The sequence below is a fragment of the Carassius carassius genome, chromosome 32, assembly GCF_963082965.1.
Source record: "Carassius carassius chromosome 32, fCarCar2.1, whole genome shotgun sequence".
Classification (NCBI taxonomy): domain Eukaryota; kingdom Metazoa; phylum Chordata; class Actinopteri; order Cypriniformes; family Cyprinidae; genus Carassius; species Carassius carassius.
Window position 1 is genome coordinate 250,001 of NC_081786.1, and position 21,445 is coordinate 271,445.

General features: G+C 37.7%; 2 protein-coding genes across 2 annotated transcripts; both read right to left on the reverse strand.

Moving 5' to 3' along the window:
• Positions 1-545: 545 nt before the first annotated feature.
• wdr25 (WD repeat domain 25) lies at positions 546-6,359 on the reverse strand. Its single transcript, XM_059520947.1, has 7 exons — positions 6,140-6,359; positions 5,247-5,729; positions 3,691-3,838; positions 2,459-2,589; positions 2,217-2,387; positions 1,863-2,003; positions 546-954 (listed from the first exon to the last, which is right to left on the reverse strand). Exons 2-7 carry the CDS (start codon positions 5,700-5,702, stop codon positions 733-735), a joined length of 1,269 nt encoding a protein of 422 aa, XP_059376930.1. The 5' UTR covers positions 5,703-5,729; positions 6,140-6,359; the 3' UTR covers positions 546-732.
• Positions 6,360-13,183: 6,824 nt separating this feature from the next.
• LOC132113338 (leukocyte elastase inhibitor-like) lies at positions 13,184-15,095 on the reverse strand. The gene is made up of 4 exons (XM_059521135.1): positions 14,911-15,095; positions 14,651-14,768; positions 14,433-14,554; positions 13,184-13,354 (listed from the first exon to the last, which is right to left on the reverse strand). Exons 1-4 carry the CDS (start codon positions 15,037-15,039, stop codon positions 13,184-13,186), a joined length of 540 nt encoding a protein of 179 aa, XP_059377118.1. The 5' UTR covers positions 15,040-15,095.
• Positions 15,096-21,445: the final 6,350 nt, after the last annotated feature.

Consider the following 21,445-nt stretch of genomic DNA (forward strand, 5'->3'; position numbering starts at 1 on the left):
TCTCTGAGGGAAACTCATCCTAAAAATAGCACAACCTTAAAGAGAGTCAGAGGCACAGCGAATCCTTTCCATTTTCATTCTGCAGTCACAGGTTTAAGATCCATCAGTTTCTCTCAGTCTTTCTGCCGGAGGCCAGTCGGGATTAATTTGAATATAAACTCTCTGCTACGTTTGAAGAAGGCAGAGAGAAATGCGCTGGTTTTATTGCTGACAGAGTCTGTTTAAAGACATGCTCCATGTACTGTAGTGTTAATCACAGAGAGAACAGAGCGCTCTTAATCGTCCTTCTGATGGACTACAGAGCAGGACGAGGTCAGATGAAGGTCTTCTTCATACAGTTCAACATATGTGCCATTTACATCCATCAGAATAAAGCATTGTTTCATGAGCAAATGCTAGTTTCTTCGGGGAACACAACACACAGCAGTAAATCATCATATTAGAATGATTTCTAATTGACTTCTTTCAAAAACATTTAAAATCTTACGGTTCAGAAACTTTTGACTGCTAGTGGATAGAAGAATTATCTGTTTTAAGGACACACACACACACACACACACACACACACACACGTGTGTGTAAAGTATAAAAGTAAACAAACAAGAAACCATGTAACATTCAGAGGATTTTATAGTTTAACATCATAAAATGATTTGTTCTGATTACCCATAATCCTCACTGAGGAGAAGCTTCAAATGGATTGGAGTTTGGTGTCCATGGTAACATGATCAATCAGCTCCAGATCTTGATCTCTCCCGTCCAATCACACGTGGCCGTGAGGCCGGGAATTATGGGATGCAGCGCGGCGCAGACGCAGGCGTGTTGGTGAGCGTGAAGCGTGCTCAGGGGACGTGAGCTCTGGAAGTCATAGAAGTGCACAGAACCTGTAGAACTACCAGAGACCAGAACACTGCCGTCTGCAGAGAACCCACAATGCACTGCAAAACCCTCCACCTGAAAACCACAACAACATGATTATTAAATCAGTCACGATCTTCCCTGGAGCTGCAGCTGGAGTTAAAGCGGTCATGACAAGGATGTTTTAATTATTTTAACATGTTCCTAGAGGTTTATTTATAAAGTTTTTCGCATAAAACAAAAAACAAATGTGTGGAAAAATGACCATCAATCCCTAGGCCTGGTTCACACCAGACGCCGAAGCGGCGCGGAACGGAAAATCCCGCACGGTGCGGCGCATGCTTGTTCACACCAGACGCGTATTCTCCACGGCGGTCGACAAGCGCTTGCTCAGTTGTTGTTTATTCAGAGCACATCATGAGTAATAAGTTAATAACCTCATAAAATGAATACACCATGTTTCTGTAACCAAGAAGTTATGAAGTTAACCATGTGCGTGCGTGTGTGTTTTTTTTTTTTTTTCATTTTTCTAGTCTGTTTAGATACACAAATATGATCGCATTTGTCACTCGCGGTATTTTAATTAGAAAATTGCTTATATTTTGACAATTGACCGGATTGTCTCGTGTTTCTTGGTGTGACTTCCTGCCGGAATTGACGCTCTGTCTAAACAGGGGTTGTTTTAAGGGGCGTGTCCTATAAGGCTGTCAGTAATCATCTTCTGTTATGATTGGCTAACGTCACTCAACAGGAAACATCATCAACACCGGCTTTTGCATGTTTTGACAACATGATCAAAAATAAAACCACACTTTCCAGACAAAGCATAATGATCCAGATCCAAACGAGCCGTTTCTGGAGCTTGATTTAAGAAATGCTTTGTTTATAAAGAGGAGGATGTTTTAAGCTATGAATCCTGCAGGACACAAAGACCTCTAGAGTGCCAAAAGAAGACTTCTCATGTCATGACTCTTTTATATGTCAGTGTAACTCCATCATGTGACCTTGTGTCCTTCGAAGCGGCGTCTCTTGTTGATCCTGTAGGGTCTCTGTGCGGAGAACAGAGCGATGTATCCACCGTTAGTCTGAGCCACGAAACTGCTCTCCAGCGGGTGACACCCCAGACACGGACAGGTGAAGCGCTCCTACAGCACACACACACACCATATGTGTCAGGATACAAGGGATACACTTTATATAAAATGTTTTAAATTTGTTTTATGTTTTTATTGTTTTTGTATATTTCAAATTTGTAATTTAGTTTTTCAGCCATTCTGACAGCCCTAATGTGAAGGTCCCATTTGGTGTAAGGGTGACTCTAGGAGTGTTTAAGCCGCCTCGAGCAGCTCGTGTCTTACGTGGAAGATCTGGTTGGAGAGTCTGGCGGTCGTCTCAAAGTCCCAGGCGATGAGCGTCCGGTCAGCAGAGTCTCGGCTGACCGCATCAGTGCTGCTGATGAACTCTCTCCCGCCGCTCAGGAACAAGACGTCCAGCGTCTGCTGAACCGCCGCCTTATAGACCCGCAGCATCTGGACACACACACAGAAGCGCTGAGACACGGAGCGCAGAGGATCATGGGAAGGCTTTGAATCAGACTGACCTTACAGCAGCGAGCGTCCCAGGCTCTGACCTCTGGACTGAAGCCTCCGCACAGAAACACCTCAGGGTCAGAGGGACGCGGGGCGACACAGCACAGCTTAAATCCATTCTCCATCCGGGAGATCGTCTGACCTGAGAAACATCGGTCAATCAATCAATCAATCAGTCAATCAATCTGTCAATCAGTCGGTCAGCCAATCAATCAATCAATCAATCAGTGTCATGTCACACTGTGCTCCGGGGTCAGAAATGATTCACATCAAGTGATTTATATTCTCCTTCAGCTCCATTAAACCCATGATTCAAATATTTTCGTCATGTGTTTTTGGTTATTAAATCACATTTTCATCACAAGAAAGACACAGATGTTCAATAAAGACTTGCATGCATTATTAATAATCAGAATAAACTATTCATCTGCTGATTAATATAGGTCACTGGCATAACTGAAGCGGTTTAATATGGCTTGATGTTTATGCTTAAGAGCGAGTAAAGAAGGAATAAATCAAAAGAGAAAACAATAATGTATCAATATTTTCTTTATCTAGAGACCAGCCCAGTTTAATTAACAACAGTGAAAATACTTCCAATAGACTTCCATTTCATTAAGCAGTATTCTTTGTTTTTGTGTCATGCAAAATCTAAAGATTCATAAATCAAGATACATTTACTTGAGAAGAGTATGAAAAATTAAGTTATGTTTTCTGTGAAATGAATCAACTTAATTAAAAGGCAAATCAAGTTTTCATACATTAACAGATATTTGTTTCATTTTCTGTGTCGATTCCTTCAGATGTACGTCTATGTGTTTGAGAATGAACCAGTAAAAACTCAGCACGATGGGTGAATTTCTTCAATAGCTGATAATTAACATCATATGATGATGAACCAGCACATGCATATTAATGAGAGGATTTGCATATGATCATGTGATCGTAGAGGAGCAGGACTCATTATTAGTTTCTCTCTGAACGGTGAGAATGTGTCTCGTCAAACACAAGCTGATGTTAGAATCCTCATCCTCAGTGTTTCTAATTAAGAAATGTAATTAGCACAGCGCTAAGAAACGTGTGTCATGAGCAGATAAAGTGCACAGGAAACACAATGAATCAACAGAAGATGATCTGATTCAGTTCCTCGTGTGAGGTTCTCTGAATCATGTACAGATCAGTCTTCTGTGTCGGCATACGATCCACTCTCAGCTCATATTCTCAAGAGTGAAGGTGAACTGACCGGTCTCCACGTCAGTGACCGCTGCGCTGCCGTCGAACGAGCCTGAGAGGAGGCGTCGCCCACAGGACAGCCAACAGGCATCTCGCACAGAGCCACGGTGGGCGGAGTAAGTCTGTAAGCACCGCCCCTCGCCAACACCATCCCACACCTGAAACACAGACAGTCAGGTGAAGCTCTTAGCAATGCATATTACTAATCATATATTAAGTTTTGATATATTTACGGTAGGACATTTACTAGATATCTTAATGCAACAGGATCTTTACTTAACATCCTAATGATTTTTGTCATAAAAGAGAAATGTATAATTGTGAACACTAGATGAGGAGCAGAGGAGTCAGGAACAGAGCTGATGAAGCTGCGCTCCTCTGAGCTTCCACAGAGACCCTTCCCTCACTCCATCATCACACACACACACACACACACACACTGTGCCTCACGAATATCTGAACGGCGGATGATGACGAATGGAGCTCAGCGTGTGTGTCGTCAGCTTTCCTGTCTGGGTCTCGACACACATTATAACACAGCAGAGATGGAGCGGCTCCTGAGACCCTGAGTGTACATGAGAAACACCTTCCCCAAACACACGCATGTTCCTGAGGATCACGTCTCTCACACCCGAGCGATTACGTTACAATAAAACATATTCAGTCTTTCTGCATAGTAATCTACTCGGCTCATTCATTCTCATTCAGGTCCTTGACAGCAGCACCGTGATGTTCTTTCATCCGTCACTGCACACTGATTTATATTCATTAGTGCGGTTTAGGTTAATCATCACTACTAGTTCTCACACGAATTAAACCTCCAGCACTCGGTGTTCAAGGTATATCTGAATCTGTAATGTGTGATAGAACTGAAAAAATAATAATAATGTAGGCATGGTTTAACTGTGCATTGGTTACTGATTGGACGTTGAGATGTGGGCGTGGCTCTCAGATGAGTGTGAGGGGCGGAGTTTAAAAGCACTGACCAATCACTGAAAAGATCCAGTTATCTTAATAAATGAGTTAAAATTAAATATTTATTAAAAATAAATAATAGATTAAATAGTAAAAAAAATGGATTTCTTGTTTTCTGAGAAATTGATCATAATGAAGTGAGATTATGATTAAATTAAGAAAACAAATTCCTGCCAATGGACTCAAAGAGTAAAGTTTTCACACCCCACTGACAGATATTTGATCTTATTTTAATCAAAACTCACTTCATTTTGTTCAGTTTCTCAGAAACAAGACTTCATGATCATCCTGAATCTCCAGTAAATATATCTGGATTTAAGGATGTTTAGACATTAGACAGAAATGCTGAGGAAGATATTAATTAATCAGTGCATGCTACATTTAATGCCACGACTTTATGAATGTAAGATTTTCAGCTCCAATTTAAGAGCTTTTCAGGCCTTTATTTGTGTAAAGGTGAATCAAGACTTTTAAAGACCTGCAGAAACCCTGTAATAGGGTTAAACATCACACATGTACAATATTTGTACAGGTAACAGCTGGTCAGGTCAGGGTTAGGCTACAGGTTAGTTTAGGTTAGGTTAGTCTCACCTTGAAGGTTCTGTCCATGGATGCGGACAGCAGCAGATGACTGAGATGATCCACTGGACTCCACTGCAGTGTGTTCACTGGACCCTGATGGGCCTCGATGCGGCTCTGCATGCGTCTGGGCAGCTGGACCGGACCCTGCCTTCGGCCCAGAAACGGCCGGACCCTCTCGGACACCTGAGACAGCAGCAGAGACCCATCAGATACAGACGGAGCCGGTTCTTCAGTCTGAACCACTGCGGTCTCTAGTCTCTGTCTCTTAGGAACATACGGCCTCAGCGCAGAACCCTGCAGGACTCTCTTCACGGAGCCGGAGGAACCAGACTGTGCTGCTGACACACGTGATGATGATGATGAAGAAGATGAAGAGGAGCTGATGATGAGGCCTTCATCATGATAAAGCTGAGGATCCTGGTCTGTCTCACTGTCAGAGTCCTCATAATCCACCAGTGAAGCCATGAGAAACTCACAAACACACACTACAAGCTGGATTACATCACAACACAAACAACAACATATTACAAAAACAACCCTTAAAAAAACAAGAATCATCTAATTAACAAACGTCAAACTCAGAGTTCAGCTGTTATTGAACAGGGGAAATACTACACATATCGGTCTGATATAGATATATATGAAGAGTTTATTTGTTTTTATTTTGTTTTGTTGTTAGTGTATTTTTTTGTCTTATCAAAATAACCAAATTAATGCACAATGAAAAAACATAATTTTTGAATATTGTTACAACAGAGCTATCTCTGACTGTTCTATTAAACATGTGAAGCTACGATTTCTACAGCAAATAAAACCCCAAATGTATCTGGAGTTTATTGTCATTTATATTACCATAATTAAAAATAAAGCATCATAATAATCGAAATGATCCATAAACTCACATTAAACGAGGAATAACTGATATAACATCATCTGTCCTGTCAAAGTTCGCAGTAAATACTCATCCGTCACGTCCATATCATAACATAAGTCTTCACATATTAGTTTAAACAGGTTTTTATGACTATTTGTTCTTGTTTACATGATTAATATTCGTGTCTGTCGCGCGGTGTTTGATTTGAAACATCAGACAGTGAACACCGGAAGCGCGAATCTATGAGGAACTTCCGCACAAAATAAAAGTCTCGTTTAAAATCCGTGTCCGTGAAGAACTTACAGACAGCTTAGAAGAAGTTATCTCTCTCACACAATCTGGCTTCATGAAAGGTCGACACATTTCAAATAATATTCGTCTTGTTTTGGATCTTTTAGATTACTCTGAGTTGGTTAATGATGATGCACTAATCTTGTTCTTAGATTTCTACAAGGCATTTGATACAGTAGAGCATGCCTTTATGTATGATGCCTTAAGACGATTTGGCTTTGGTCCAAAATTTGTGAAAACTGTACAGACTCTGTATAAAGACATCAATAGTAATGTATCCTTGTCTAGTGGGACTTCACCACGGTTTGTCATTGAGAGAGGCATCAGGCAAGGCTGCCCTATTTCTCCTTTTTTGTTTCTGTTGGTTGCAGAGCTTCTTAATCTTTATGTAGTGAACTGTTCGAAAATTGAAGGCATCCAAATAGCAGACCGCACTATTTTAACCAGTCAACTGGCAGATGATACATGCATCTTCCTGAAGGATAAAAGTCAAGTCCCCATTATATTAGAGGCTTTAAAACTTTTTTCACATGCCTCTGGCCTTTCTGTTAATCAGAATAAATCTGAGATTATGACAATTCACCCTTCTGCTATCCCAGACATATGTGGAATTAAGGTAAAAGAAAAGGTTAGGTATCTTGGCATTATAATCAATAAATGTCCACATGAAAGACTTGAAAATAATTTTTCTACGTGTTTACATAAAGCAAAGATGGTTTTTAATTGCTGGTCTCAGAGAAACCTGTCTATCCATGGACGTGTTCTGCTTTCCAAGGCTGAGGGAATTTCGAGGCTGGTATACCCGGCTCTCTCATTGTACGTAAATTCTAAAATGTGCTCCGATATTGATAGGGCCATATTTAAATTCATTTGGAAAAATAAGACTGAATATATAAAAAGAAAAACGATTATCAGAACTCTTTCAGAGGGTGGGCTTAATGTTCTTGATTTCAGTACTCTTAATACCATTTTTAAAATCAATTGGTTGAAACATTGCTTGGCCCATAATGATTCTATATGGTTTTATATCCCCAATTTGTTTTTTGAAAAGTGTGGTGGGTTAAACTTTTTATTATCATGTGACTTCAAATGTAGTAAACTTCCCATCAAATTATCTAATTTTCACAAGCAATCACTAGATGCATGGAAAATAGCCTTTAAACACAATTTCTCCCCTCACAAGTGTATAATATGGAATAACCAACATATATTATCTAAAAGGAAAAGTATATATAAAAAAGAATGGTTTGATAAAGGAATTATTTTTATTTCTGACTTACTAAATTGTAATGGTGAGATATATACTTATCAACAATTTCTTGCTCTCTCAGGGGTTGAATCTACATGCAGAGATTACAATGTGGTTGTTAAAAACATCTCCATTAAATTGCTTCAGCTTGTGAAAGCGCATCTCAGCTACAACCCAGTGTTACGGCAAACCCCTAAACTTGTTATTGGGGGTGTTCATATTTTGGATATGAAGTGTAATAACTCTTACATCAGAAAGTGTCTTAATCAAGATATCAGCTGTTACCCTAAAACAATTCTGAAATGGAAACAACATTTTTCTTCTATACCTTCAATTGAGATAATCTGGTCAGCAAGTAATGCATTTTTACTGCCAAATAAGGTTAAGGAAACTCATTTTAAAATATTACACAGGTATTATCCGTGTAATGTATTTCTTAGTAAATTTATAAAAGACTTCTCGCCACAATGTTGTTTTTGTAATCTTGAATCTGAAACGCTTATACACTTATTTTATAAATGTAAACACTCTGAAGACTTTTGGAAGCAGGTATCTATGATGGTTTTTGATACATTCTACAAAATAATCAGAATAGATGAGGCTATGATCTTCTTCTTGGACTGTAATACTGGTTCAAATATAATTGATAACACATTAAAGTTAATAATTCTTCTTGGGAAGTTTCATATACATAAAGCTAAAGTAATGTCTATAACACCCTCCTTTAATTTTTTTTGTAAAGATCTTAAAATATTCCATGACTCATTGAATTCAATCACTAGAAATAAGAAATGCATAAAAACATCTCTTTTGTTGAAAAAAATTATTTGTAGAATTTAACTCTTATTCTTTCTAATGTAAGATCTGTTATACGTTTTCCCCAATGTATGTTTGTCTTATGTTTGATGTAAATTGTCATTGTTACTTTCAAAATTGAATAAAAAAAAAAAAAAAAAAAAAAAAAAAAAAAAAAAAAAAGAACTTACAGACAAACTAAGAGTCCCCATTAGATATTTTTATGTTTATAAAGCACACATCCTACTTTAAACACCGTATTTGTATTAATCTTATCAAAGTAGAACAAAGTATGACTAAAAGTGTATTATACAGTCTATGGTCCGTGAGGAACTTTTAGACAAACTACAAACTACATTATTCAACTATTGGATATTTCATGTTTATAACACACACAGACACACACACATCCTATATTAAACAGCCTGTCTGTATTAAATGCAGTATTAGGCAGATATAACACAGCTGTAACTTGACTCTTGTCTGGATGTTACAGGGACAGATGTGCACTTCTTAAGCAGAGAGACTTCCACTTTGTTTTATTGTGCAATATTTTATATTTCAAGCATGTTGAAATGCACAAATGCACATCACAGAAATAAATTACACTTTAATGTATGTTAATATAGAAGAACATTGTTTTACATCGTTATAATATTTCAAAATATTCACATATTTTTCTGTATTTTTGATCAAATGAACACAGCCTTGATGAGCAAAATTTACTTTTTTTAAAAACATTAAAAATCTTACTGATCCCAAACTTTGAGTGGTTGTATATATTGTATTATTGAAAAAGCAGTATTACGTATATAGCAAGTATACATGTTATATAAATGGAAAAACGTAAATAACAATAAATGTTTTACGCAATAAAACTGATGTCATGTAGATGGAGAAGAGAAGCGGTCCAAGTACTGAGCCTTGAGGAACCCCAGTAGCAAGGTGGTTTGACTTTGAAACATCACCCCTCCAAGACACACTGAAGGATCTGTCAGAGAGGTAGGACTTAACCCACAGGAGTGCGGTTCCAGAGATGCCCATCCTTCTGAGGGTGGACAGGAGAATCTGGTGATTAATGGTGTCAGAAGCAGCAGACAGGTCCAGTAAGATGAGTACCAAGGATTTTGAAGCTGCTCTTGCTAGTCGCAGGGCTTCAGTAACCGAGAGCAAGTGGACAAGTAGTAGGATGATTGGACAGGAGAAGTTTGGAGACGTCCATTTCTGAGAGTGGGGAGAAGGAGGAGAAAGAGTGTGCGTTGGTCATTGTGAAGTTGTCCTCAGTCTGCGGTGTGGAGAATTGGTCACTGATGGATCTCGTCTTATTTGTGAAGAAAACTGCAAAGTTGTCCGCTGTAAGAGTCGATGGAGGAGGTGGTGGCGGCGGATTAAGAAGAGAAGAGAAAGTCTTAAAGAGTGTCCGAGAGTCACAACAGCTGTTAATTTTGTTGTGGTAGTAGGATGTTTTAGCCGTGAAGACATTTGCAGAGAAGGAAGAGAGGAGAGACTGATACACATTAAGGCATGACCCTTGGACAGAAAAATTCTCACTGGGTCAGTAAGGGCAGAAAAAACAACTGCTTTATAAAGTAGTTATAAAGTAAGTATAAACTATGGATATAATTTGTTATCCATTTCCTATCCTGAAAAGTCTGTCTTACATAGATGGACTACAGTGATCTTCCAAAACTTACTGCCAGATTCTGGAAGATCGATTCTTCAAACAGTGGTACAAGAGGATGTGCTGCTGGTCCTCAGCAGTGGTAGTGAATGGGCTGAGATTTTGTAGCTCAAAAATGGGCATCCCCATTTGCATCCCCAGTGCTGCATTTGACACAATTGACCACAACATTCTTTTGCATAGACTTGAACACTTTGTTGGCATCAGTGGAAGTGCATTAGCATGGTTTAAATCGTACTTATATGACCGCCATCAGTTCGTAGCAGTGAATGAAGATGTATCATATCGATCACAAGTACAGTATGGAGTACCTCAAGGCTCAGTACTAGGGCCGCTACTCTTCACGCTTTATATGTTACCCTTGGGAGATATCATCAGGAAACATGGTGTTAGCTTTCACTGTTATGCTGATGATACTCTGCTCTATATTTCTTCGCAGCCCGGTGAAACACACCAATTTGAAAAACTAATGGATTACATAGTCGATATAAAAAACTGGATGACGAGTAATTTCTTACTGCTAAATTCTGAAAAAACAGAGGTGTTAATTATAGGACCTAAAAACTCTGCTTGTAATAACCTAGAACACTGTCTAAGACTTGATGGTTGCTCTGTCAATTCTTCGTCATCAGTTAGGAACCTAGGTGTGCTATTTGATCGCAATCTTTCCTTAGAAAGCCACGTTTCTAGCATTTGTAAAACTGCATTTTTCCATCTCAAAAATATATCTAATATACGGCCTATGCTCTCAATGTCAAATGCAGAAATGTTAATCCATGCATTTATGACCTCAAGGTTAGATTATTGTAATGCTTTATTGGGTGGTTGTTCTGCACGCTTAGTAAACAAACTACAGCTAGTCCAAAATGCAGCAGCAAGAGTTCTTACTAGAACCAGGAAGTATGACCATATTAGCCCGGTCCTGTCAACACTGCACTGGCTCCCTATCAAACATCGTATAGATTTTAAAATATTGCTTACTACTTATAAAGCCCTGAATGGTTTAGCACCTCAGTATTTGAATGAGCTCCTTTTACATTATAATCCTCTACGTCCGCTACGTTCTCAAAACTCAGGCAATTTGATAATACCTAGAATATCAAAATCAACTGCAGGTGGCAGATCCTTTTCCTATTTGGCGCCTAAACTCTGGAATAACCTACCTAACATTGTTCGGGAGGCAGACACACTCTTGCAGTTTAAATCTAGATTAAAGACCCATCTCTTTAACCTGGCATACACATAACATACTAATATGCTTTTAATATCCAAATCCGTTAAAGGATTTTTAGGCTGCATTAATTAGGTAGACTGGAACCGGGAACACTTCCCATAACACCCGATGTACTTGCTACATCATTAGAAGAATGGCATCTACGCTAATATTAGTCTGTTTCTCTCTTGTTCCGAGGTCACCGTGGCCACCAGATCCAGTCTGTATCCAGATCAGAGGGTCACTGCAGTCACCCGGATCCAGTACGTATCCAGACCAGATGCTGGATCAGCACCTAGAAAGGACCTCTACATCCCTGAAAGACAGCGGAGACCAGGACAACTAGAGCCCCAGATACAGATCCCCTGTAAAGACCTTGTCTCAGAGGAGCACCAGGATAAGACCACAGGAAACAGATGATTCTTCTGCACAATCTGACTTTGCTGCAGCCTGGAATTGAACTACTGGTTTCGTCTGGTCAGAGGAGAACTGGCCCCCCAACTGAGCCTGGTTTCTCCCAAGGTTTTTTTCTCCATTCTGTCACCGATGGAGTTTCGGTTCCTTGCCGCTGTCGCCTCTGGCTTGCTTAGTTGGGGACACTTCATCTACAGCGATATCGTTGACTTGATTGCAAATAAATGCACAGACACTATTTAACTGAACAGAGATGACATAACTCAATCCAATGATGAACTGCCTTTAACTATCATTTTTGCATTATTGACACTGTTTTCCTAATGAATGTTGTTCAGTTGCTTTGACGCAATGTATTTTGTATAAAGCGCTATATAAATAAAGGTGACATGTTTAAAATGTTTTTGTAATATGTTGTTGTTTGTGTTGTGATGTAATCCAGCTTGTAGTGTGTGTTTGTGAGCTTCACATGGCTTCACTGGTGGATTATGAGGACTCTGACAGTGAGACAGACCAGGATCCTCAGCTTTATCATGATCAAAAAAAATAATCTTGGGAAATGGAGTCCTGGGTGAATGTCTGTGATCGGCTGTGACATGACGAAGCTCTGGCTAAATATTCTTATTAGGAATAAAACTGCCTCACATTTTAACTGTGCATAGATAGCTGAATAATTAGGCCTACTACACAGCTGTATTTTAATGTTGGTCAGCCAAATATTTTCTGAGGAGGTGCTTGGTGAAAAAAAGTCTTAGAGGACACTGACGTATATCAAAAAACAAGTCCTTTGGCAGCCAATGAAGTTTGAGCACCTGTCGAACTTGCTTAATTTAGAAAGGTGCGTTCCCTGATGACAGCCAGATCAACCAATCATGATCAAAGCAATAAAGTAAAACAACCAATAGGAATTGTTTCAGCGTGATAACGCAGCGAAATGATTTTTATTAATGATGATAATATTTAACATATACCTTCAGATTTTAGAACAGGTATCGTGACAAAAATATTGTAAAATGCTATTAAAATAATAATAATCGTAAATATTTTCATATTAATAATTTAAAAGGCAGAAATGTATTTTTTATGCTGTTTGAGACATTGATTTGTTGATTCAACATACAGATCATATATAAAAAAATCTTTTGTTGATTTACAAGTGTTTTTGTTAACCTTTTTCAACCATTTAGCACTAAACATGTTTCAACGTTAAAACAACAGCTGACCTTATTTCAAGCATATTTCAGCGTTGAAGGTCGGTCATGTGCGTCTGGGATGAACGTGACCTTCGGAGGAAGCTGCCTCATAAATGAGACGCAGCAGAAGGTTTATATTGAGCTTTATGAGCCCACTGAACCTGATCTAATCTCATCCTCACGTTATGCTCATGATTCAGTTCAAATCATTCAAACATTAGTTCATTTCCACCCGTTCACTGACACTTTACTTCACTGTTGTTTGGGAGTATAATGATCATGCTCAGATGATGATTCTCATAAGGGATCTCCAGAATCTGAGCTTCAGTGGGAAGCTTTTTATTTTGTCTGTGTGGGATAGTTCCCAGAGGAAGCTTATCCGTCTTACCCATCATAACCATCATATCCTTCATAAAACACAGACAGATTGGACATTAGTGATGCTGTGAAGCACACTTAAGCACAGTTCAACTACATGTTTAAGTATACGAAGTACACACATTTTTGTTCATGAAAGTTTAAAGTGTACTCTTAGTAGTTTTATACTGCAAGTATGCTTGTACGTTTTCTATAAATGAGCTTAACGTCATACTGTTTATATATTTTTGCACTTTACTACTATTTTTTTAATTGCCATCAAGCACCAGCATTTGTGATAATTTTCACAAATTTTTATGGCCCCCAGAACATTTTGATATATAAACGTGAATATGCAATATATCAAAGATTAAATATATAACTTTACAGGGATAGTTCACCCAAAAATGAAAATTAACCCATGATTTACTCACCCTCATGCCATCCTAGGTGTGTATGACTTTCTTCTTTCAGACAAATAATAAAATTTATGTTTTCATGGCGAGAATTTATTTATTTATAAACTTTTTTGGTTAAATCATATCTATAAATAAAATTATATGCATAGTTAAAACTTTATAAAGTATCTGTTTTTTCCTGACCCGATGATAATTTTTCTGTCCGATGTTCATGTCTTAACTCTGCAAATTCTTCTATTGCATTAGTATTGCATCCTTCTCATGGACATTTAATATTTTTTGACCTTTCAGTCTAAGTAAAAAAAAAAAAATGTTTTATCTGTAAAAGAAAACCTGCGTAATAATTATGCACACCTGAATATAAGGCATTTGTCCCCTTACCGCCTTCATGAACAATTATAAATATCACTTAGGCTATAAATGATTAAATGTAAAATAAATAGTAGTTATTAATGTGATCAATGTGGAATTGGTAGAATGTGCTTGGAAAAAATATATGATCCAAAAATTACCTTGCATAATAATTATAAACTCACTGTACAAAGTTTATTCTCTCGTATGTCAGCATTTCCAGAATGACAATAAACGGACTAAAAATGAAATGAGTAAGGAGTGTTGTTTGCCACAATAACAAGCTGAGAACTGCACATAGATGTAGATCATCCAGCAATTTTCAGCAGACAAAGCTGAATTGTCTTGACAAAGTTACCTTGTTGGGGACCATAGGTGTGAAGCTGGTGGCCCACTTCTTCTCGAAGAACACTGCACTGATAAGAGCAAGTCTTGTGACCTCTTCCACTTCTTCTGAATCCAACAAATCCTTCAGTTTTCCTAAAAACAGCAATCAGAAGAGTGATAAATCATGAGAAAGTGGTCTAATAGACTATAGTCTTATAGTTGAAAACAAATACACTTTAATTGATTTACCGTAAGTCTTATTCTTCACCCAGCTATTGATCTTTTTTCTCGCCGCTTCAGGATCCGTCTTGAAGTCAGCAGTCCTGAAGCTGGCAAAACACCACTCCTCACATTCGTCTAGGAAATCCTAACATCGTCGGTAAAAGAGAGGGAACATGGATTACAGTAACATCAGTGTTCTGACTCATACATCTCAGTGATGTTCATTACTTTACTGCCATTTTCAGGAAGTAAATTAACCATTTGCTGTGTTTTCTCAACCAACTCACTTCTTTAAAATCGACCGTCTGTTCTCCGTACAAGCGATTAACCAGCTGCAGGCTTCTCTTCTCGTCTTCAGTCTTGTACTCTCCTTCTTTGTAGAGCTCCTCATACAGATAGTGGAACATAATTCTCATTGTGTCAAAGTGGAGGGCCTTAAGAGAAACACAACAGGATATTGATTAATATTGAGTGAAATGTGTTCAGAGAATTAGAGACTGTGGAAGGGGGAGTGTTTGGAATTTCACAATGTAGAATCACAGCAATCAGTGAATTAAAGGGGACCTATTACACAAAATTCAGTTTTACATGGTGTTTGAACATAAATGTGTCGGCAGTTCTTTTCTGTCCAGCACAGAAAAGAGTCTAATGACCATATCAGAGAGCAAAGTACATCCTGTTGAAGCTAGAAACAGAGAATGTTAATGTGGTCTCCTAATATATCAGAAGTCAAATGTAAAGTTATTTTTAAATGTAAAATCAAAACAACAGAATATCCCAAGTGCTTTAGCTAAAAGTTAGCTAAAGTTTGCTGTGTAACTGTGAAGTAAGCTAATGTGTAACTGTTTTTAGCAATGTACAAAAATCTCACTGGATTGTTACATTGTTACAAAATAATTATTCAAATGAATGAGGTGAACCTGAAATGAATATTTCCTACTGATACAGTGAAAGAGAGTATATATATATATACTACTGTCTTAATTCAAATGTTTTTGTAAAACCATTTTGCACCGTACATGTATATCGTACATGTTCCTGTGGCTCAGTGGTAAAGCATTGTGTTAGCAGCGCAAGGTTGTGGGTTCGATTCCCAGGGACACGTGTTATGTAAAAAATATTTAACCTGAATGCACTGTAAGCTGCTTTGGATAAAAGCATCTGATAAATGCAAATAACTCAAATGTTATTACAACTAATGTTAAGTACAAATTTACAAGCTTCTGAAATACTTACTGATAAAGAAAGTGATGATCTCTTCTTGATATGAGGTGCGTCTTCACAAGTGACACAAGTGTCTGTCTTGTTCCCTCACTGCTTCCAGTAGTAGATATATATACAGTAGGCTCACACACACACACACACACACACACACACACACACACACACACACACACACAAACAGCCAAAGAAACATCTTGTGAAATCCAAATTTTCAGTAAATGAAATTTAAAAAAAAAAATGATTATGAAATTTCCTGTAAATACCTGAAATACTGGTGTAACAATACACCACTCTTTCCAGATTACTAGAAAGATCAACTTAAACTGGACTGGACTCAGAAACAAGATTCCAGATACATCAGATATATAAAAAGCTCTTATTGATTAAAAAAGAAAACAATATTAATCTGCAGATTGGTTGGTCCTCACTGATGGCTTCAATAAAAAGGTCTACATTTAACCATGAGAAACTCTAGTTTAGCTGAGCAGTGTCTCCCAACAATGACAGTGTTCGTACACCAAGCTTTGTTGACATAAATGCACAATCCACCACCTCTTGTCTTGCTGGAGTCATCTGCCGTTCTATCTGCCCTGAATAACAGACTATTGGAAAAGTGTTCAGTACGAACAGACCAGAGATGAGCAGGAAAAATACTGCAAATTGGCTACCATACTTAGCAAATGTCACGACTTTCGCTATATTTCTGCTGGAGGTCCTGGACATTTTGTTTAGATACATGGAATCATAAAATAATCAGTAAGTGACTGACTCTGTAAGAAACCTTATAATGGGCCATATTTGGATCTTCCAACCGTGCAATGACCCAAATACAAACCTCATGTGTCACTGAGCACAAAACCAAGCTTCTGCCATAACCATTCCAGTCCTCTGACCTGAGCCCTACAGAAAATGAGAAGAGTGAACTGAAGAGAAGTCAAGTCAAGTCATGTCACCTTTATTTATATAGCGCTTTAAACAAAATACATTGCGTCAAAGCAACTGAACAACATTCATTAGGAAAACAGTGTCAATAATGCAAAATGATAGTTAAAGGCAGTTCATCATTGGATTCAGTGATGTCATCTCTGTTCAGTTAAATAGTGTCTGTGCATTTATTTGCAATCAAGTCAACGATATCGCTGTAGATGAAGTGTCCCCAACTAAGCAAGCCAGAGGCGACAGCTGCAAGGAACCGAAACTCCATCGGTGACAGAATGGAGAAAAAAACCTTGGGAGAAACCAGGCTCAGTTGGGGGGCCAGTTCTCCTCTAACCAGACGAAACCAGTAGTTCAATTCCAGGCTGCAGCAAAGTCAGATTGTGCAGAAGAATCATCTGTTTCCTGTGGTCTTGTCCTGGTGCTCCTCTGAGACAAGGTCTTTACAGGGGATCTGTATCTGGGGCTCTAGTTGTCCTGGTCTCCGCTGTCTTTCAGGGATGTAGAGGTCCTTTCTAGGTGCTGATCCAGCATCTGGTCTGGATACGTACTGGATCCGGGTGACTGCAGTGACCCTCTGATCTGGACACAGACTGGATCTGGTGGCCACGGTGACCTCGGAACAAGAGAGAAACAGACTAATATTAGCGTAGATGCCATTCTTCTAATGATGTAGCAAGTACATAGGGTGTTATGGGAAGTGTTTCTGGTTCCGGTTTACCTAATTAATGCAGCCTAAAAATCCTTTAACGGATTTGGATAATAAAAGCATATTAGTATGTTATGTGTATGCCAGGTTAAAGAGATGGGTCTTTAATCTAGATTTAAACTGCAAGAGTGTGTCTGCCTCCCGAACAATGTTAGGTAGGTTATTCCAGAGTTTGGGCGCCAAATAGGAAAAGGATAATCTTCTACGTTGTCGAACTCAGCACTAAGATGAAATTCTTCATACAGATATTGTTTTTTTTCAGGAAGGAGCTCAATTGAGCAGACACAAATTTTTCTAATATTTTAGACATAAATGGAAGATTTGAAATAGGCCTATAATTTGCCAGTACACTAGGATCTAGTTTTGGTTTCTTAATAAGAGGCTTGATAACCGCCAGCTTGAATGGTTTTGGGACGTGACCTAAAGATAACGACGAGTTAATGATATTGAGAAGCGGTTCTTCGGCTACAGGTAACAACTCTTTTAGTAATTTAGTGGGTACAGGATCTAATAAACATGTTGTTGGTTTAGATACAGTGATAAGTTTATTTAGCTCTTCCTGTCCTATATTTGTAAAGCACTGCAGTTTATCTTTGGGTGCGATGGATGAAATTTTATCAGTGAAGAAATTCATAAAGTCATTACTATTTAACGTTGGTGGAATATTTGAATCAGGTGGCGTCTGGTAATTTGTTAATTTAGCCACTGTGCTAAATAAAAACCTTGGATTGTTTTGGTTATTTTCAATTTGAATACATGAATATAACTTTGTTTGATAGTGTCGTGTCTGTTGATTCTTAAGGAATGAGGTTTCCAATTCACAATATTCACAATCATCTATCACTCTGTAACTGTGGTAATGAACCAGGTAAATTAAAAATTGACTATAACTGACTGCAAATCAAAAATGTATTTACTACGAATATAAAATCTCATTGTAGAGAGGATCCAAAGGAACTGGAGCAAAGAAGTCAAAAGACAAAAGAGGAAAGAGAAACGTTGAGTAAAACAGGAGAGCATGTCAACTGATAGAAGAGCAGGAGATTGTTTTTAGGATAAGAAGGATAATTAAACTTATGTGAAAACAAGAGGATAATAAGAAAAATATGAGAATGCTGAAAGAAATGATTGAGTTGGTAAACTTTAATTTGGAGTTGCAATCTCTTGCAGATGATATCAAATCTTTGAGATTGCAAATGTCTGTTAAAAAACCAAACATTCTGTTAGATAAAAACAATAAAAGCCAGTAATGAGAAATATATGCTGTTAGAATTTGCTCAACAGTTAAAACTGCCACGAATGCCTGCTTTTTGCCAACTGTGTGATGATTGTACAAGGAAATGCATTTTGCAACTAAGTTGCAATTTGAACTTTCTTTCTAAATGCTGTATTGTGATATGTTTTATCTTATCATAAAAGAAATTATGCTATGCAGTTTAGAAATAGTTATTTGCTTAGCCTACGCCTTTAAGATGTTGTAACGGTTTAAGATTAAAACTAGAGATAGATTAATTTAAGATTAACTGGACTCTGACGGGAAGAAGTGCTGAAGTCTCTATTGCATAAGAGCGGTATTTTATATGGCCTTTGCTTGTGGGAAACAAAGATGTGAATAAAGGTTTTGTGTATATTTCTGTATTCAGAATAATTATACAACCATAGAAAATTTTTAAAATAGGAAAATGTTTAAATAGGAAAAAAGAAAAACCTTTGGACATCCCCATGCTGAGAAACTGCTGATAGAATATAAAAAATAAACTTGTGCTCCAAGGAAATTGTACACATATATTTTATCTAATTTTGTATGAACTAAATAAGTTAGAAGGAAAACTATTTTTAGTGAAGTTACTCTTAATGTGTTCTTCATCTTGATTTTGTGGTCATATGAAAAAATCATGAAAAGTTACAGCATTTGAAACCAAGGTAGTCTTTTACATTAGTACACTTGTAATTATGGCATTTGAACAAAGATGGCGGCCGGTCAGACAAAAGATGCTTTTATTCAATTCAATTCAATTCAATTCAGGTTTATTTGTATAGCGCTTTTTACAATATAAATCATTGCAAAGGAATGTTACAGAAAATGAAGTTTCTACAATATTTAGTTGTAGTTTATCAGTGGTGACACAGTTTATGTGCATATGACAGAAGTGTACCGTAAAAACATTTTTGGGAAGGTTTCTTTAGAAATGTAATAGGTTACAGATTACAAGTTATCCTATTTAAAATGTAATAGTAGTGTAACTTTTTTAATTACTTTGTTAATGTAATGTTACTGATTACCTTTGATTACTTTTTGATTCCTTTTCTAAATTTCTAATGAATGTTTCTTTTCAACTGTTAATTATTTTCAACCATTTAGGTTTAATCTTACAGTAGAACTCAACACTGTCAGACTTTCACAATCCTTCATCACTTGAATTAAGATGATCATATCTGAACACATCCACCACAAAATCAGACTTTAGTTCTGCCTTTTACTTTGAGATTGATCTTAAATTTGATGCAGATTTGAAATAAGAAATAGTTTACTGATATTGTTTTTGAAACCAAATCTTTGCATAACTACAGGAAACACTGCATCTAACAATGGTTTTGGGGGAAAAATAGTTAAATAAATAAATGAAAGCATATAGATCAGCTCAGATACGGTTATCTAATAAGCCAGTCTCTTATTCTGTGCACTAAACTCCTGAAACATTGGTGTCTTTGTGCCAGTGCAGAGACTGTAGAATTGGGGTAATGTGATCATATTTTCTTGACCTGGAAGGAGACTAGACGCTGTATTTTGGACCTGTAGCTTGTTTATTGAAGATGCAGGACAACAAGCTAGGTAAGATTGATTCCATGTGATATAATTACATCTAGTGTATGATTAAAATCGCGATCAGACACAATCTTGTCAGTCTTTGGTGGATTGGTGTCTAGACATTCTGCTTAAAACTCAGTACAGAATTTATTTTCTTTTACATATTTGAGGTTTAAAATGGTGCCATACCATTCAATTTCTCAGTTGCCACTGACACTGCGATAAGATTTACAAAAACTGCTTACCAGGTGTGCAAATTAAGCATGAAAATGAGATCAATTCTAGGTACATGATGACAAAATGCAATGGGAATAATCATTAATATGGCTGTGCGTGCATGTCTGCTGTTAATAAAGCATTTTAGGTATTAATGTCACCATTTTCTTATTAATAATAAAATGCAGCAGCAAGAGTTCTTACTAGAACCAGGAAGTATGACCATATTAGCCCGGTCCTGTCAACACTGCACTGGCTCCCTATCAAGCATCGCATAGATATTAAAATCTTAAATAATAGTCTGTTTCTCTCTTGTTCCGAGGTCACCGTGGCCACCAGATCCAGTCTGTGTCCAGATCAGAGGGTCACTGCAGTCACCCGGATCCAGTACGTATCCAGACCAGATGCTGGATCAGCACCTAGAAAGGACCTCTACATCCCTGAAAGACAGCGGAGACCAGGACAACTAGAGCCCCAGATACAGATCCCCTGTAAAGACCTTGTCTCAGAGGAGCACCAGGACAAGACCACAGGAAACAGATGATTCTTCTGCACAATCTGACTTTGCTGCAGCCTGGAATTGAACTGCTGTGTTCTCCCAAGGGTTTTTCCAGGGTTGTGCAGTGATTGGTGCAGATGCTGGAGGAGTAACTCTGTATAAATCATCAGTTCTGATCCGAGAGTCTTGTAAATACCTCAATACCTTCTAAGCTGGGCAGCTGTGGCCCAATGGTTAGAGTTGGACTTGTAACCGAAGGTTGCAGGTTCGTGTATCAATTCTGAGTATGAGCACCATATGTCACGACTTTCACTTTTCACTTTTTTCTAAGAATACACATAGAAATGCTTATCAGAAATGTTTGTCAGAATCATAAAATTCAAATCATAAAAAATTTCTTCATAGTACTTACACTGATTCCACTTTAGA

What these genes read in the sequence shown, in the direction of transcription:
- wdr25 (XM_059520947.1), bottom strand. Translation starts at nt 5,702, where the DNA reads ATGGCTTCACTGGTGGATTATGAGGACTCTGACAGTGAGACAGACCAG. An exon ending in GGGACGCTCGCTGCTGTAAG is followed by an intron (nt 2,388 to 2,458) that starts GTCAGTCTGATT and finishes GTGTGTGTCCAG; the next exon opens with ATGCTGCGGGTCTATAAGGC. An exon ending in TCTCCAACCAGATCTTCCAC is followed by an intron (nt 2,004 to 2,216) that starts GTAAGACACGAG and finishes TGTGTGCTGTAG; the next exon opens with GAGCGCTTCACCTGTCCGTG.
- LOC132113338 (XM_059521135.1), bottom strand. Translation starts at nt 15,039, where the DNA reads ATGAGAATTATGTTCCACTATCTGTATGAGGAGCTCTACAAAGAAGGA. An exon ending in AGACGGTCGATTTTAAAGAA is followed by an intron (nt 14,769 to 14,910) that starts GTGAGTTGGTTG and finishes CGACGATGTTAG; the next exon opens with GATTTCCTAGACGAATGTGA. An exon ending in CACCTATGGTCCCCAACAAG is followed by an intron (nt 13,355 to 14,432) that starts GTAACTTTGTCA and finishes TGTTTTATGAAG; the next exon opens with GATATGATGGTTATGATGGG.